Genomic DNA, 19,065 nt, shown 5'->3' on the forward strand with positions numbered 1-19,065 from the left:
TCGTAGTTCGAGGTATCAGGAAGTGGCAAAACAACGGATGGAAACGGAGAAGAAAGCAGTTGCGGGCAGGCAACTTTGCGCAGTGCCCGTCTGTTTTGTCGCACAACAGGCCCATCAGCCACACGTACAACATACGAGCGGGGCGCAGCCTGTCGAACAACGACAGCTGGAGCAGACCAGCCACCATCCAGTATCTTGATCCTGACAGTGTCTGCCGGGGATAACACGGGAAAATCGGTGGCATGAGCATCATAGCCCTGCTTTTGCTGGTTTCGGAGCTGCTGAACCTTCTGCAGCACCAGGAGGTGATCCAGGTTGGGCAGGTGTATGGCTGGTAGTGTCGTCCGCAGGTTCCTGTTCATCAGGAGTTGAGCCGGCGAAATGCCAGTGGACAGTGGGGTCACCCTGTACGCAAGCAGCATGAGATAGATGTCAGAGGCAGAATCTGCGGCCTTGCAGATGAGCTGTTTCACAATATGCACCCCTTTTTCAACTTTCCCATTGGACTGCGGATAGCGTGGGCTGGAAGTGACATGTTTGAAATGGTATGACTTGGCAAACATAGACCACTCGTGGCTGTTGAAGCATGGGCCATTGTCACTCATGACAGTGAGTGGGATACCATGCCTGGAGAACGTCTCCTTACAGGCCTTGATGACGGTCCGAGATGTGAGGTCTGAGAGCTTCATGACTTCAGGGTAGTTGGAAAAATAGTCAAGAATCAACACGTAGGGACTTCCGGTGACGGCGGGCGGGAGGCGGCCGCACAATGGAGAGCCCCCGCTCGGGAACGGCAATTTCGGGGCTTTAAGCCCGGTCCCAGGGTCCGCGGAGGCGGCAGAAGAAGGGAAAAGGCACGGAGGAGGCACTGAGAAGACACAGGAGGAAAAAAAGAACAAAGAAAAATGTCAAGGGTGAGCAGAAAAACGGCCGAAAAAAAACCAGCTGGAGGTCCGTCGGGGAGTGGAAAGGTCACCGCGGGGTCACCAGGAAAAATGGAGGCTGGAGCACCAGGGAAGGCCGCACTGCTTACGGCTGAAGAAATAACCAAGGTGATGGCTGCGGAATTTGAAAAGCAGTTGGCGCAGATTGCGAAATGCATGGAGACGGTGAGGAAGGAGATGAGGGAGGCTTTGAGTGTGCTGGTGGAGGAGGCGGTTTCCCCGGTGAGGACGGAGGTGGCGAGCGCAGTGGCGGAGGTGCGAGAGCAAGGGGAGACGCTGAAGGAAGTGAAGGAGAGGTTATTGCAGCACGGTGATCAACTTGCCTCGATGGGGAAAGAGATGCGGAAGGTGATGGTTACTAACAAGGATCTGCGAGGAAAAATGGAAGACCTGGAAAATAGATCCAGGCGACAGAATTTGAGGGTGGTGGGGCTGCCCGAAGCAGTTGAAGGACCGAAGCCGACTGAGTATTTTGCCGCGATGCTGGCAAAACTACTGGGGAAGGGGGAGGACCCCTCCCGATATGAACTGGATCGGGCTCATCGGTCGTGGAGGCCTGTACCAAAGGCGAGTGAGCCGCCAAGGGCAGTGACTCTGTGCTTCCGTAAGTACAGGGTGAAGGAGAAGGTCCTGAGCTGGGCCAAGCAGAAGCGGGTGGTGCAGTGGGCTGGAGCTGGTATACGTGTATACCAGGACTTTACGGTGGAACTGGCAAGGAGGCGGGCTGCCTTCAACCGGGTGAAGAGGGCACTGTACATTAGCAAGGTGCGGTGCGGCATTGTATATCCAGCTAAGCTGTGGGTGACTTACAAGCTCAGGGACTTTTATTTTGGAATGGCGGAAGCAGCGGAGGAGTTTGCGAAAGCAGAAGGACTGTGGCAGAACTGACAAACTGAGGAATGGCCATGTGCCGATGTAACCTCATGACTGTATTTTCTTCTTTTTTGTATCACTGCGCGCAGGTGTAGAGATTAAAGGAGCCAAGGTAGTATATATTTGGACGAAGGAAGGGACGGGAATTTCACTCGAAATGAGAGTTCTTTGGGATGTAGGTGGATAGGCGGGGTTTGTGTGCTAAAAGGGGATCTTTGGGCTTTCCTGGGGCCGGGCAAGTGGGAAAGGGACCCGGGCGGGGGCCTCCACGCTGGCCGGTTTAAGCCGGCCAGTGAACGGGAGTGAGGTGGGGGGAGGGGCTGCGGCCATCGGAGCCTGGCAGAACAGGGTCCGAGTGGTCTAGCCGGGGTGGAAAGTTGGGGGGGAAGGAACCGAGGTTGGGGAGGAGTTTTACAAGAGGCAGTGGACGGGAGGAGCTGGAGGCCTGGGGTGGGGGGGGGGGGGGGGTGGGGGGGGTGGGAGCTGTGTAAGATTAAGGGTGACTACGGGTAATCCCTGATTTATTTTTGTCATTTGTTTATGTAAACATGCGGGTTGAGGTTTGGGGGTTGGTGGGTAGATGGGATCGTTGTTATTATGGGGACTGACATATCTTGCTGATTATTGTTTATTGTTGATGGATGTAAATGTGGGAGAAAATGTGAAAATGGAGGAGAATTAAAAAAAAAAAATAAGTAATCAACACGTAGTCACGACCATTGCACAAAGAGGTCGATGCCAACCTTGGACCACGGAGGTCTCTATTTCATGCTGCTGGAGCGTCTCCTTGCTCTGCGCTGGCTGGAAGCGTTGACAGGTCGCACAGTTGAGGACCATATTCGAGATGTCCTGGCTAATACCGGGCCAGTAGACAGCCTGCCTGGCTCTGCGTCTGCACTTCTCGACGCCCAGGTGTCCCTCATGGATTTGGCGGAGCACCAGGCTCTGGAGACTGAGTGGAATGACAATCCGGTCCAGCTTGAGGAGGATACCATCAATCACCGTCTGGTCGTCCTTTACATTGTAAAATTGAGGGCACTGCCCTTTCTGCCAGCCATTGGCGAGGTGGTGCATGACACGCTGCAAGAGGGAGTCTTTGGCTGTCTCCTCACGGATACGAACCACCTTCTCATCAGACGCCGGGAGGGTGCTAGCACACAGCTGCACCTGTGATTCAATCTGCCAGATGATTTCCAGCGGTTCCCTAGGCAATGTGATGGAGCGGGACAATGCATCAGCGATGATGAGCTCCTTGCCAGGCGAAAGTCGTACCTTCTGAGTTTGACGTGGATGCGCTGCAACCGAGGCGTCATGTCGTTCAGGTCCTTGTGGATAATTTGGACCAGAGGCCTATGATCCGTCTCGACAGTGAATGTTGGCAGGCTGTAGACATAGTTGTGAAACTTGAGAATGCCAGTGAGAAGACCCAGGCATTCCTTCTCTGTTTGCGCATACCTTGTTTCAGTGGGCGCCATGGCCCTCGATGCTTAGGCTACCGGTGCCCAGGACGAAGTGTCATCGCGTTGAAGCAGCACCGCACCGATGACATCCTGGCTCGCATCTGTTGAGATGTTTGTCTCCCTGTCTGGGTCGAAAAATGCCAAGACTGGTGCAGTGGTGAGCTTGGCTTTCAGCTCCAACCACTCTGCCTGATGTGCTGCCTTCCACTCAAAGGCAGTGGACTTTTTCACCAGGTTTCGTAGGGCCGTGGTGTGTGAGGCCATGTTTGGGATGAACTTGCCCAGAAAATTGAGCATGCCCAGGAAGCACAACACTGCCTTTTTGTCTTCAGGAACCTTCATGGCTTCGATGGCCTTGACCTTGTCTGTGTCCGGACGCACGCCCTGCTGAGAGATCTGGTCACCTAGGAACTTGAGTGTCGACATGCCAAAGCAACATTTGGAACTGTTGCATCAGGCCAATGGCATGGACACGGCGGAATACCTGCTGGAGGCGGGAGGCTCTTCAGGGGTCGTGGTCCTTATGATGATCTCGTCCACGTACACACAAACCCCTTCAATGCCCTCCATCATCTGCTCCATGATGCGCTGGAAGATCTCCGATGCCGAGACAATTCCAAACGGCATGTGATTATCGCAGTATCTATCAAACGGTGTGTTGAAGGTGCAGAGCCTTCTACTGGACTCATCCAGCTGGATTTGCCAAAATCCATGTGACGCATCTAACTTGGTGAAAAAACGTGTGTGTGCCATCTCACTGGTGAGTTCCTCCCGCTTCTGGATGGGGTAGTGTTCACGCATTATATTCTTATTGAGATCCTTGGGATCAATGCAGATGCGCAGGTCTCCCGAAGGCTTTCTAACACATACCATCGAGCTGACCCAGTCAGTCGGTTCAGTTACCTTGGAAATGATGCCCTGTTGCTGAAGATCCTTGAGCTGTGCCTTCAGGCGCTCCCTCAGCGGAGCTGGGAACCGGCGTGGTGCATGGACCACTGGCTTGGCATCAGGTCGTAGCAGAATCTTGTATCGATATGGCAGCGTGCCCATCCCGTCGAACACATCCGGATACTGAGCGAGGATGTCGTCAATGCCGGCCTGAAGACCCACATTGGAGGGTGTCATTGTGTAAACCCGCTGCACGAGGTTCAGCTGCTTGCAGGCATGCGCGCCAAGTAGGGATGTCCTGTCTGGCTTGACAATCTCAAAACGTAACCGTGCATGGGTGCTCCGGTTGGAGACGAGAAAATGCAGGATCCCAGTGCCGTGATGGCATTTCCATTGTAGTCCAGGAGCCTGCCGGCTGCTGGAAGGACCTTGGGGGGCTTCTTGATGCGTTTGAAATCTGCCTGTGAGAGGAGGTTGGCAGAAGCACCTGTGCCCAGCTTAAACTGGGTGGAGCAGTAGTTGGCCTGCATCACCGCACGCCATTCGTCCGCAGAATTCACCGCGAGGATGGATTGAATTTGTGATGAGTTGGATGTTGCATATTCATATTTGGTAATGATGCCCACGCAGTAGGCGGAGTCCAGGTATTCTTCCTCTGGATCCGTTGTGCTGCCAGGATCAGAATCCTGTAATCGTTGTTGCACACTCTGAACGCGCTGTCGTTGGAATTGGGAGCGCTGGCCCCTGACTGGTGGAGCAGACCTGCACAAGGCTGCATAGTGTCTAGGCTTCCCGCAGTTTCAACATCGCCTGTCTCTTGCAGGGCAGTGTTTCTTTAAGTGGGTATTGAAGTTCGAGCACGTCGGCGTCCTGATGCGCCACGCGTCGTCGCACATGCGCAGTGCGGTCGGCAGACGTCTGCAACTGCGCAGTGTGGGTGTCGGCCGCTTTGTTATCCCGTTCGCATCGCACATGCATGGGGCCCCGGGAAAAGCGTGCAAAATGGCCGCTGCCTCCGGGAGATGGCCTGCATACTCACTGCCTTGTGGGAGGGAAGTTTCTCATTTTCAGTCGTTTTGTACTAGGCATAGCGATTTTTGGCGTGCTCATGCACTGTGCATGTTTCAATTGCGACTGGCAGGGCCATATGCTTGATTTTCAGTAGCTGCGCTCTCAGAGGATCAGAGTGTTATAACCTGCCTACTTACCATTGGCTGGGGACTAATGACTATCCCACAATCCTGTGGGAGTATGAGCTTCCCCAATGAGGGGGGCGGAGACACCACTAGTAAACTCCTAGTATAAATAAGCTGGCCAGTTCAGGAACCAGGAGGAAGGAGTATGTATCAAGGGAAGTTACTGCTACTGTTATGTATATAAGTTATAGTAAATAAATGTTATTACTTTGTATCCTTAAGACTCGTGCTGGATTCTTTGTGGCCCTTACAAAACTGGCGACGAGGATGGGATCCTCTTGTGGGGGACGCGTGTGATTGTCCCAGAGAAAGGCCAGGAGCTGATACTATCAGACTTGCACAATGGGCATCCAGGCGTGACCAAAATGAAAATGTTGGCCCGGAGTTATGTCTGGTGGCCAGGCCTCGACACCGACATTGAGAAGGTGGCCCAAAACTGCTCCATTTGCCAGGAGCATCAGAAGCTTCAGCCGGCCGCGCCCCTACATCACTGGGAATGGCCAGGGCGGCCTTGGGCACGCTTGCATGCAGATTTCGCAGGCCCTTTTCAAGGATCCATGTTCCTTCTACTAATTGACGCCCAGTCCAAATGGCTAGAGGTGCATAAGATGCAGGGGACAACGTCCTGCGCAACAATTGAAAAGATGCGTTTATCGTTTAGTACACATGGCCTCCCCGAGGTACTGGTCACGGATAATGGCACTCCATTCACGAGTGAGGAGTTTGCTAGGTTCACAAAGATGAACGGCATCCGCCATATCCGCACTGCCCCTTACCACCCGGCTTCAAATGGGTTGGCAGAGCGCGCTGTGCAGACATTCAAAAGAGGCCTAAAGAAGCAGTCTTCCGGATCAATGGACACGAGACTGGCTCGCTTTTTGTTTACGTACAGGACCACCCCCCATGCAGTGACTGGGGTAGCTCCCGCAGAACTCCTAATGGGCCGGAGACTTTGCACCCGCCTTAGTATGGTTTTCCCGGACATTGGCGCAAAAGTACGCCGCGCACAAGAACGGCAGGGACAGGGATTTTCTCGGCATCGTCCGATTCGGCAGTTTGCGCCCGGTGACCCAGTATTCGTTTGGAATTTTGCTGGTGGTGCCCAATGGGTTCCTGGTGTAATCTTTCGCCAAACAGGCCCTATATCTTACCAAGTGCAAGCCCAGGGTCGTCTCCAGCGAAAACATGTAGACCACGTTCGGTCCAGAAGATCATCCCCTCAAAAGATTCCCCGCCCCCGGAGCTCATTTCAACAGCCGCAGAGACCAGAGACAATGGAAGGCAGTCCTCACAATCTTCCACTGGTGCCTCACCCGAAGCCTGCGCAGGTCGTTACGGGACCGAATGGAGCTGGAGACGCTGACATGACGGAGGCAGCAGACTCTGACTCCGAGATGGAGACACAGGATGCATCAGAGGGAGAATCCTTGGGTCCACGGGCCGTGGATGTACAACCGTGCCGTTCATCACGGAATCGCCGGTCTCCGTCTCATTACACGCCGCCTGATCCAGCGCCGCGTGCAAATGGCGTCCGGCCTGCGGCCAAACGAGTCCGACGCCCTCCTTTGCCAGGGTCTTCGGTGGATTCCTTGGACTTTGGGGGGGGAGGGATGTTATAATCTGCCTACTTACCATTGGCTGGGGACTAATGACCATCCCACAATCCTGTGGGAGTATGAGCTTCCCCAATGAGGGGCGCGGAGAAACCACTAGTAAACTCCTAGTATAAATAAGCTGGCCAGTTCAGGAACCAGGAGGAAGGAATATGTAGCAAGGGAAGTTACTGCTACTGTTATGTATATATGTTATAGTAAATAAATGTTATTACTTTGTATCCTTAAAACTCGTGCTGGATTCTTCGTGGCCCTTACAAAACAGAGTGAACTCCAAAAACGATTTGGTGTCTGATCATGGAGTCAGCAATATCACCAAAGTTGCAGGATAGCGCTAGCAGGCGGAGGTTAGTTCAGAAGGAGTTGAAAGATTCATCTTTTCCTTGTAGACGCTGTTTGAATATGTAGAGCTCAAAGATTTCATTGGTGTCCACTTCACAGTGACTGTCAAACTTGTCCAGGATGGTCTGAAACTTTGTCTTGGCCTGGCCTTCGGTGAAGTGAAAAGAGTTGAAGAGTTTGATGGCTTGATCTCCCACTGTTGAGAGGAGAAGCGCGATCTTCCTTGCATCAGACGCCCCATGGCGTCTGTAGCTTCGATGTACAGCAGAAACCTTTGCTTGAATGTCCGCCAGTTGGCACTGGGATTGCCAGAGGTCCTGAGCTGGTGAGGAGCCTGAATCTTCTCCATGGTGACGGGATACATTTGCTGGTCATCACGGAATGGACTGAAGTAAACCACCTAGATTAAGCAGTCTCCTGGTAGCATGTCGTGTTATGTACTCTGGGATAACACAGGCTGCAACTGGATGCAGCTTTATCCAAAAGATACTCCAGACCTTGAAGTTAGTTCAGTCGGATTTATTGAACCAGTAGCATAGTTCTCTATGAGTTCGACTCTGCTAACTAAGTGTGGTTAGTCTGTCTGACTGAACCAGACTAGCTCTTAGCCACGTGCTGGAGATGTGATACTGTACATACACCCTGACTCACTTTGTAGATGTTCATCAGTCGAAAGAGGTGGAGTGTGAGTGCCTCGTGCCTTTTTATAGTGAGATACCACCCCTGAGTGTCCTGCCTGCTCATTGGTCATGTCCTGTTCTCTTTGTTCATTAGCTGCCTGTCTGTATATCATTATCTGCATGTCTGCATATCGTGACAGTTGGTTACCTTCCTTGGGCTGGTTGGAGAGGGGTGGGGGTGGGGTGGGGGGTGGGGGGGGTGGCAGCTTAACCAGCCTCGATGGGCCACAGCCAAAATGGCTGCTGGCAGAAATGGAGTTGGAAAAGTGGCACGCCGGGTCTTACATTTCTGCCTCTATTCCTTACCTCAGCAAGGCCCAAAGATCCTGCCACACATTTTACGAAGTCTTTTGGTGTCTGTTAAGTACTTTGGGACGTTCTGCATTTGTGAAAGGGAGCTCTAAAATTGAAATTTTTCTTTAATGCCCCTCAGAGCCAGGACTGGAGTAAACATGATGAGAAGCTCTTACAGGCCGTGGATGGCAGTGACCCTGAGAAAGTGGCTTCGCTTCTCAACAAAAGGACACTTCTCACGACAAAGCTCGACACTGAGGGACGATCAGCGTGAGTCTAACATTTTCTTTCTGTGTTTGATAATTGAGCCATTTATCCAGCCATCAACAGGCTAAACAGTTGGTGGAAGATGAACCTGGGTGAGATCTACCGGCCACGTTATACCCGAAAGGCGGTGCAGCGCAAGACGACCGGTAGATGCCGGAGATCCCTCTTCCTGGATCTGCCTGGTTCGCCACATCTCGCCAGATCGCATCACTTTTTAGCAAATCTGCATATTAGAGTGAGACAGCTAGTCTGACTCTAATATGCTCTCCAACAATCTCCCCAAGGTGTTGTATCTACCCCCTCTTCTTGGAGTTCTCGGGCGAACTCCATTAGTGCTGGTCTCCCCAATGGAGACTTGATGGAACAGCACTGCCAGGGTTCCAGGCTGGCATTTGTCTTGTGATGGGGATTGGGACTGGGGGTGCACTCTGCAGGTGCAGGGGGGTACAGGGAAGGGGGAGAGCCTGAGGGCCCCCTTATAGGTGAGTTGGGGCTTTGGAGGGGGTTGAGGGTCACATCACGGGATTAAGTGCGGTTTCGGCCGCACGTTCCCTGCTGAGGCGCCGCAATCTACCCGAATGGCCGTACGATAGCCTGGTGTTTCTCAGACACTGGTGTGTCTGTGTGGGTTTCCTCCGGGTGCTCCGGTTTCCTCCGGGTGCTCCGGTTTCCTCCCACAAGTCCCGAAAGGCATGATTGTTAGGTGAATTGGACATTCAGAATGTCCAAATTACCTATTGGAACGTCTTTCGGGACTTGTGGGAGGAAACCGGAGCACCCGGAGTGAACCCACGCAGACACAGGGAGAACGTACAGACTCCGCACAGACAGTGACCCAAGCCGGGAATTAAACCTGGGACCCTGGCACTATGAAGCCACAGTGCTATCCACTATGCTACCGTGCCGCCCTCTATTCAACATCTCTAAATGTCTTTACCTTAGGTACCATCTGGCAGCAATGCGGGGTCATGTGGACTGTCTGGAGATCATCCTGGCACACGGAGTGGACGTCACTGCACTTGACGGCTCAGGTAAACATTTCACACTGAAAGGGAAGACTCTTTTCCACTGAGGTGGAGCTGTAAGGTTGAGGGGTTCAATCTCTGAGAGTGATATCTGTGAAGCCTCTGACTCTCTCATCCATCTGGTAATGAATGAATGTGAGGACCCATCTGAACAGATTGTCAGTTATGAGTGTGACCCGGGTTTGAATCCACCACGGCAGATGGTTGAATTTAAACTCAATAAAACATCTGGAATTAAAAGTCTAATGATGACCATGAAACTATTGTCATAAAAACCCAACTGGTTCACTAATGTCTTTTAGGGAACAAAACCTGCCATCCTTACCTGGTATGGCTTACATGTGACTGGGGGCTTGTGAGATTACAGACAATGACCCAGATGCCACCATCACAATCCAGAGGTGGCAGCACAGTGGTATACAGTTGGGAGGGAGTTGCCCTGTGAGTCCTCATCATGAACTCTCATGTCAAACATGATTACACACACCCGTCCCCCTCAGATGATGAATCAGACCTCCTCCATGTTGAACACCACTTGGAGGAAGCACTGAGGATGGCAAGGATGCAGAATGTACTGTGATAACATTTTATATATATTGTATTAAATGTATTTGTTGCAGTAAATTTTTAAAAGCCTGAATTAGAATGTATATATCTGCAGCAACAACTTTTTTAAAAATCCTGGTTCAAAAGACAGACTTTGGGGCTGCAAAAGGTGCAATTAAGATGTTGCAAAAGTGAGATTATCATTCTTTCAAGCCTTGCTTATGTTTACAAGGAGAGGCCTAAAGGGTTATGTTATGATTTCTGGGGAATAGATAATTAGAGGCATTGGCTGGGATTCTCCAGTTGTTACGATTCACTTTTCCTGTCAGCAGCACACTGCCAATCGTGGGTTTCTCAGCAGAGTGGGGGTGGTTTCAATGGGAAATCCCATTGACAAGCAGTGGAAAGATAGAATCCTACTGCCAGCGAATACTGCACCACTGAGAAACACACGGCTGGGGAACGGAGAATCCAGCCCGTTGTGTTTAGATTTAAGTAAATCATGGGATTGAGTGGGATGAAAATTATGTAATTAATGGGAGGAGCCTGGTCTGCAGCAGGTAGTTTAGTTGTTTTCTGGAAGCTGTGGGTTGAACAGCAGCTTTCAGGCAGAAGGTTGTTAGATTCGGCGTTAATCGGACAGACAGGGTTGCGAGTTGCTTACTGAAAGGACCTCCCTCTTTCTTCAACCAGTTTTTAAAAATGAACTCTTTATCCAGATGCTGGGGAGTAATCCAATGTTTGTTAACTTTATTTAAAAGTGGATTGAAATAAAGGAGGTACCAGTTAGGAGTTAACCTGTTTCCTTTTATTGTTAAACATTGTTTAACTGGTAATTTTAAGCTGTATTTCTGTGAGTTTGAGGTAGTTTAATGCTTTGTTAATAATAAAGTTAGTTTTAATACATTATCCCTATTTGTGCGTGGAATCACTCATGGAGCGAAGTATCCTTTCCTCATAGTTTTACGAATTAAAAAAGTATTAAGGTTCATTTCCGGTCTCCGGGCAAATGTTGGGGTCTGGTCCGGGATCGTAATAATCCTCCGGAGGTCCTCAGCATCACAGATGTCAGTCTTCAGCCAATTCATTTCACTCCACGTGATATCAAAAAACGGTTGAAGACTTTGGATATTGCAAAGCTGAAGGGTCCTGATAATATTTCAGCAATAGTACTGAACGCATGTGCTCCAGAACTTTCCACGCCCCAGCCAAGCTGTTCCAGTACAACTACGACACTGGTATCTACTGGGCAACGTGTAAAATTGTCCTAACATAGTCAAATACAACCCGGCCAATTATCGTCCCATCAGTCTACTCTCGATCATCAGCAAAGTGATGGAAGGGGTCAGCAACAGTTCTATCAAGCAACACTTATCTAGCAATAATCTGTTCACTGACACTCAGTTTGGGTTCTGCCCGGGCCACCCAGCTCCTGACCTCATTACAGTCTTGATTCAAACATGGACAAAAGAGCTGAACTCCAGATGTGAGGTGAAAGTTACTGCCCTTGACATCAAGGCAGCATTTGAGTGAGTCTGGCATCAAAGAGATCTAGCAAAACTGAAGTCAGTGGGAATTGGGAGGCAAGCCCTCTGCTGGTTGGAGTCATAGATGGCACAAAGGAAGATGGTTGTGATGGTTGGAGGTCAACTATCTCGCTTCAAAACAGAGGGGGGGGTTGGGGGAGGGTAGAGTGCTGGTTGCAGCAGACAACATGTGAAGATGGCAAAAATGAGGAAGTAGTCAGCGGCCATCTTGAATGGCCCATGTGCAAGGGCAGGCCTGGATGAACAAGGCTAGGCCCACAGGGTGAGTATAGCTAACCCCACAAGAGCGGCTGCAGGGGGCCATAGAACGTGAGGGGCCTCAACGGGCTGATGAAAAGATCCAGAGTCCTCGTCCATCTCCAGAATCTGAGGGTTCGTACAGGAACTGACAACGGACAGATCCAACCCCAGGACAGGAATATTGTCAGTTGTGGCACGAGAATTGAACACTTTTATGGAGCAGATGGGGTAGGGGGCGTTAGACCTGTGGAGGTTCAATCACTCGAGGGAAAAATAATTGTCCTCCTTCTCCCACGTGCACAAGGCCTACTCAGGTATAGATTTTTTTTGGAGTAAGGAAAAGGGTGCTTCCAGGTGTAACAAAGGCTGAATACTCCACGATTGTAATATCCGATCACGTGCCACATGACATGGGCATAAGGTTGGGGAAGGGCCTGGCCCAACGCCCCACATGGAGGCTGGATGAAGCTCTCCTCGCCAGTAAGGAATTCTGTACAAACATATCCGAAGCCATCAACAATTATGTAACCTGAAGCCAGAATGAGGAGGTCTCACACTCCACGCTCTGCGAGGCATTGAAGGCGGTGATCAGGGTCAAAATTATAGCTTAGGGCCAGGAAAGAAAGAGCAGCCAAGCAGTGGCAGATTGACTCCACACTGGAGGTGGATCGGCGGAACTCCAAGGCCCCAACCATGGAACTGCTGGTGGAGAGGAAAAAGCTGCAGATGGAATTTGATCTGCTTTCCACAAGGAAAGCAGTCTACCAGCTCTGCCAGGCACGGGGGGCCTTCTACGAACATGGAGACAAGGCCAGCCATGTGCTGGCACATCAGCTAAGAAAGCAAGCAGTCACAAAAGAGATAGCGCAAGTTAGATACAGAAATGGTAGGATGGTAGCAGACCCAAATGAGGTCAACAAACCCAAATGCGGTTAACAAAACCGTTGCAAACTTGTACTAAGGGCTATACACCTTTGAACCCCTGGAGAATGACTCGGTGATGGATATATCCATGGTGGGGGAGGACAGGAAACAAGGGCTAGAAGCACCGCGGGAACTGGGCAAAATCGTGGAGTGCATCAACTCCATGCAATCAGGGAAAGTGCTGGGACCGGATGGTTCCAGGTGGATTTTTACAAAAGATTTTTAGCAGCGCTGGCCCTACACCTGTGGGAGATGTTCAACAACTCACTGTCAAAGTGGGCCCTGCCGCCCACACTGGCCCAGGCCTCGATCTCATTGATGCCCAAAAAGGACAAAGACCCAACAGAATGGGGATCATACAGACCCATCTCTCTCTTAAACACTGATGCAAAAGTCCTAGTGAAAGCATTGGCTGGGCCCAGGAGAGCTGCCTGCCAGAAGTGATCATGGGAAATCAGACTGGGTTTGTCCAGGGCAGGTAATTAACAGTGTGATGCACGATCAATTGCACAAAGACTTGAGTTGTATACAACTGAGGCTTTATTGCTCTAAGATGTGTGGCCTCCCACAGCAGCTGACGAAATGGCTGCAGCATGGAGGACAGACACATTTATACTCTGCCTACTGAGCGGAGCCAGCAGGCAGGGACTACCAACGTACCTGTAGTACAGGCCCTACCATACATCACCTAATAGAGGTGCAATAGTGGTTTACCACACAGTGAACATCAGACGCCTGCGGAATGTAATAATGACCCCATCCAGAGAGAGGTGATCATCTCCCTGGACGCTGTGAAAGCCTTTGATGAGTAGAATGGAGGTACCGCATGGAGGTGCTTGAACAGTTTGGATTTGGAGCAGAGTTCACCCGTGGGTGAAGCTCCTGTACAGCACTCCTACAGTGAGCGAACGGATGAACTCCACCAGCTCCAAATGTTTTCGGCTGTACAGGGGAACAAGGCAGGTGTGCCCGTTATCCCTGCTTTTGTCCACACTGGCAATCGGACCACTGACCATTGCCCTTAGAATGGCGGTGTAGTGGAAGGGTATTCGGAGGGGGGTGCAGAGAGCATCCCTCGATGCAGATGACCTGCTTCTCTACGTTTCGAACCTCCTAGCCAGCATGGAAAAGATAACAGGACTCCTTCAGGAGTTTGGTGCCTTCTCAGGTTGCAAACTCAACCAGGGGTAGAGTGAAATCTTCCCGGTGAACCCCCGAGAGGGAGGAGCAGAGCTGGAAGAACTACTGTTTAAAGTGACCCAACCTTCAGTTACCTGGGGATACAAGTGGCCCACACCTGGAACCTCTCCAGCCTGGTGGAGGAGATGAAGAGGGCCCTGCAAAGATGGGACTCACTCCCTCTCTCGTTAGCGTGAAGGGTTCAGATGGTCAAAATGAACTGCTGCCGAGGTTCCTTTTCATATTTAGATCACTCCCGATCTTCTTTCAAAAATCCTTCTTCACCAGGATCGACAAGTTAATCATGACCTTCATCCGGGGTGGTGGTGGTGGTGGTGGTGGTGGTGTTAGTGGCCATACAAAGGACTTGGAACCAGTTTAGGCGGCATTTCAAACTTGGTGGGATGTCCACAGAGGCTCCCATCTGCAACAAACATGGGTTCTCACCAGCGAGGATAGAGGCCACATATGGAGAGTGGTGCGAGGACGGAGGGACAGTGAGAGTAGAGGACAATGGATAGGTGACCCTGGAGGAACTCTCATGGATGCCCCGACTCCCGAAAGGGAATGAGCTCAGGTGCCTGCAGCTGTGTGACTTTCTCTGCAAGGAGACAAAAACATTCCTCCAGAGACCTGGACACAAATTTCTGGTCACAAGGTAGGGCTGGACTGGTTTGGGGATGACAAATATGGCATCTACGGACCACTCAGAAAAGGTTCGGACCCCATTGGATGGGACCAGATGGAAATGTGAGGACGAGCTGGGCTTGGAGATAGGGGGAGGACTCTGGATCGAGGCGCTGAACAGGATCAACTCCACTTCCTCTTGTGCCGAGCTAACCCTGATGCAGCTCAAGCTGGTGCACAGAGCGCAACTTACTAAGACACACATGCGCGGGTTCTTCCTGGAGGGGGAGGATAAGTGTGAGCAGTGCCAGGTAGGCCAGGCCAACCACACCCACTTGTTCTGGTCCTGCCCCAGACTCGGGGAGTTCTGGACAGCCTTTTCCGAGGTCATGTCCAGGGTTGTGGGGTTGAAATGGAGGTGTGCCCGAATGTGGCGGTTTTCTCGGTGTCAGAACATCCAGAGCTCTGGACAGGGAAGGGGACGGATGCCCTGGCCTTTGCCTCACTGATCGGCAGGCAGAGACGTCTGCTAAGTTGGAAGTCGACAGCACCGCCCAAGGCCTCGGAGTGGCTCTCAGACCTGGCCGAGTTCCTGAAACTAGAAAAGATAGAGGGCTGGATTCTCCATTAGCGGGATTCTGCTCTTCCCTGGCAACGCACTCACGCCTGTGGATTTCCCGACGGCGTGGGGGTGCTCACAATGGGAAACCCCATTGGCCAGGTGCCGGGACGTTGGATCCCTCTGACAGCGGGGGGCACGCCGCACCAGTAGATAACGAGAATCCCGTCCATAATGTTTGATAAGGGGAGACCAAGGATAGGTTCCACAACACGTGGAAGAAGTTCACAAACGTCTTTGCAGACCTGGGGCGGGGGTGGGGGGGGGGGGGGAGTTGGGGGGGCGTGGGGCGGCGGGGGGGGGGGGGGGGGAGCAGATAGGAAGGGAGGGGGGTATGGATAGGAAGAGGGGATTTGGGAAGGAGGAAAGGAAACTCGTATAGAGGAGAAAAGGGAAGGAAGGCCATTCACAGGACGGGACACGGATCCCTCCCACACGTGTCAAACCGGGAAAGCGGACTTTCCTAACCTCCCTTGAGACCTCAAGGGGGGAACAGAACTCTCCCTCCTCCCTCACCCCAGCAAAACAAATGTAATTATAAACAATGTAAAGAATTCTGGCAGTAATTGTAAATACAAATGTAAAGTTGTGTATCATTCTTAGTGCTAAATGTTAAAAATCTCAAGAAGTACACTTATATTATTTACATGATATCATTGGGACTACTGTCACATACATGGTGGCAACTTGTGATACTTGTGTTGGTGTTATTGTATTGGTTACTCTTATTGTTTTTATATTATTCTGCAAAGTTTTGATATTAAGTGCATACATTTAATAAAAATATATTAAAACAACTATCTCAGCTTCAGGACATCATTGCGAGAGTTCCTCAGGGTCGAGTCTTTGCCCCAACCATCTTCAGCTGCTTCATCAATGACCTTCCATCATAAGGTCAGAAGTGATGATGTTCGCTGATGACTACACAATGTTCAGCACCATTCACAACTCCTCACATACTGAAGCAATCCGTGTCCAAATGCAGCAAGACCTGGACAATATCCAGGCTTGGGCTGACAAGTGGCAAGTTACATTTGCCCACACAAATGCCAGGCAATGGCCACCTGCAACAATAGAGTATGTAAGCATAGCCCATTGACGTTCAATGATGTTAGCATCGCTGAATCCCCCAGTATCAGCATTTTAGGGGTTACCATTTACCAGAAACTGAACTGGACAAGCCATCTAAATACTGTGGCTATCAGAGCAGGTCAAAGGCTAGGAATCCTGCCACTCCACATAGCCTGTCCACTATCTACATGGCACAAGTCAGGAGTTTAATACAATCCTCTCCACTTGCCTGGATGAGTGCAGCTCCAATAACACTCAAGAAGCTCAACACCATCCAGGACAAAACAGCCCATTTGATTGGCACCCCTTCCACAAACCTTCAGTCACTCCATCACTGACGAACAGTGGCAGCTATGTGTACCACCTACAAGATGAACTGCAGGAACTCACCAAGGTTCCTTCGGCAGCACTTTCCAAACCCACGACCATTACCAAATAAAAGGTCAAGAGCAACAGATTTCTGGGAACACCACCACCTGGAGGTTCCCCGCCAAGTCACTCACCATCCTGACTTGGAAATAAATTGTCATTACTTCATTGTCGCTGTGTCAGAATCCTGAAACTCCCTCCCTAATAGCACTGTGGGTGTATATATACCTCAGGGACTGCAGAAGTTTAAGAATCCAGATCACCACCACCTCCTCAAGGGCAACTAGAGGTGCGCAATGAATGCTGGCCCTAGCCAGCGATGCCCAGATCCCATAAATGGATTAAAACAAAATATGGTTAATGGTTCAAGCTAGGAGCTGTACTAAGTCCCATTTTAGCTCTATATGTGTCAGACCATTATGCTACACCTGCCCCATCTCATTATTTATCTGATTTATTTATATGGTTTCAATCTAGGGTTGAATGCATTACATTTGGCGGCGAAATATGGGAACCATCAGTGTGTGAAGAGACTCCTTCAGGTATGAACATTCTGAGATAAAGCACCACCTCAAAACTGGAATCTGGGGCGAGATTCTCTGACCCTCGCCCCCCCGCCGGGTCGGAGAATCGCCGGGGCCTGGCGGGAATTCCGCCCCCGGCGGTTGCCGAATTCTCCGGCACCGGATATTCGGTGGGGGCGGGAATCGCACCGCGCCAGTTGGCTGCCCCCCCCCCGCGATTCTCCAGCCCAGATGGGCCGAAGTCCCGCCGCTAAAATGCCTGTCCCGCCGGCGTAGATTAAACCACCTACCTTACCGGCGGGACAAGGCGGCGCGGGCGGGCTCCGGGGTCCTGGGGGGGGGGGGGCGCGGGGGCGATCTGGCCCCGGGGGTGCCCCCACGGTGGCCTGGCACGCGATCGGGGCCCACCGATCCGCGGGCGGGCCTGTGGCGTGGGGGCACTCTTTCCCTTCCGCCTTCGCCACGGTCTCCACTATGGCGGAGGCGGAAGAGACTCCCTCCACTGTGCATGCGCGGGAATGCCGTCAGCGGCCGCTAATGCTCCCGCGCATGCGCCGCCCGGAGATGTCATTTCCACGCCAGCTGGCGGGGCACCAAAGGCCTTTTCCGCCAGCTGGCGGGGCGGAAATTCGTCCGGCGCGGGCCTAGCCCCTTAAGGTTGGGGCTTGGCCCCCCAAGATGCGGAGCATTCCGCACCTTTGGGGCGGCGCGATGCCCGACTGATTTGCACCGTTTTGGGCGCCAGTCGGCGGACATCGCACCGATACCGGAGAATTTCGCCCCTGTTGTTAACCGGAGATATTTTGATTCCAAATCACGACCAAACTTCATTCAGTTCCTGTTCTCTCAGTCGATAAGATCCCCCCCCCCCCCCCCCGAGGAACGCTTGATTCCGTTGTCAGTCAAAAATCTGTCGAACTCCGTTTTGAATAAATTCAATGACACAGCCTCCACTGTTCTCTGGGGAAGAGAATTCCAAAGACTAATGACTCTCTGAGGGATTCTCCTTAAATGAGACTTCTCTTATTTTTAAACTGTGCTCCTTTAATGACCAAGGAACCCAGCAGTAGGAAGGCGAAAGATTAATTAAATTTAACATAAAAGTCTGACCATGGCAGTAACTATATACAATCATGTTGCGTTGGGCCAACCAACATGCTGGTCCCTGCTCGGGCCGGCTTTTATGCTCGGTTTTACATTCCCCAGCGAGTGGGCCTCCACCCGTTATCAGAGAAGATCAATAATGGTTTCCCCGTGTGCCTCGCGGGGTTCTGACAGTTCTCTGGTTCTAGATTGCCCCAAGAGGGGGAACATCCTCTCAGCATCCATTCTGTCAAGTGGGATTTGAGTTGGGCCTTTGCTCCTTGGGGTCTAGAAGATTGGAGGTTGATCTTATTGAAACATAGAGTAACGAGTACAGGCCCAACCTCCTTAACCTTTCCTCAGGAGGCAAATCCCTCATCCAGAAATCAGACGAACCTTCTTTGAATTCCTTTCGATGCAAGGATATTCTTCCTTGCATAATTGTACACAGTACCCCCAGATTCTCTTCCTAAACCTCTCTGCTTCTCCACCATTCTTTAAGTCATTCTTTAAAACCAACCTCTTTGACCAAGCTTTTAGTCACCTGTCATATCATCTCCTTCTGTTTCTCGGAGTCCAACTGTTGTCTGTTAACGAAAGAGAAAATACTGGAAAATCTCAGCAGGCCTGGCAGCATCTGGAGGGAGAGAAAAGAGCTAACGTTTCGACAAAGCTTTGACAAAGAGTCATCGGACTCGAAATGTTAGCTCTTTTGTCTCCCTACAGATGCTGCCAGACCTGAGATTTTCCAGCA

At 51.3% G+C, this 19,065-nt stretch overlaps 1 protein-coding gene across 3 annotated transcripts in view; it reads left to right on the forward strand.

Moving 5' to 3' along the window:
* Nucleotides 1-19,065, forward strand: part of ankrd24 (ankyrin repeat domain 24) — a 215,155-nt gene that overhangs the window by 9,675 nt on the left and 186,415 nt on the right. For 2 of the 3 annotated variants that reach the window (XM_072482820.1, XM_072482821.1), the window contains exons 2-4: nt 8,430-8,560; nt 9,500-9,588; nt 17,182-17,246. In XM_072482820.1, coding sequence (XP_072338921.1) covers nt 8,430-8,560; nt 9,500-9,588; nt 17,182-17,246 — 285 coding nt within the window. The remainder of the gene's footprint in view (nt 1-8,429; nt 8,561-9,499; nt 9,589-17,181; nt 17,247-19,065) is intronic. The other variant, XM_072482822.1, reaches the window with a different exon arrangement.

Source organism: Scyliorhinus torazame, chromosome 18 (assembly GCF_047496885.1).
Source record: "Scyliorhinus torazame isolate Kashiwa2021f chromosome 18, sScyTor2.1, whole genome shotgun sequence".
NCBI lineage: Eukaryota > Metazoa > Chordata > Chondrichthyes > Carcharhiniformes > Scyliorhinidae > Scyliorhinus > Scyliorhinus torazame.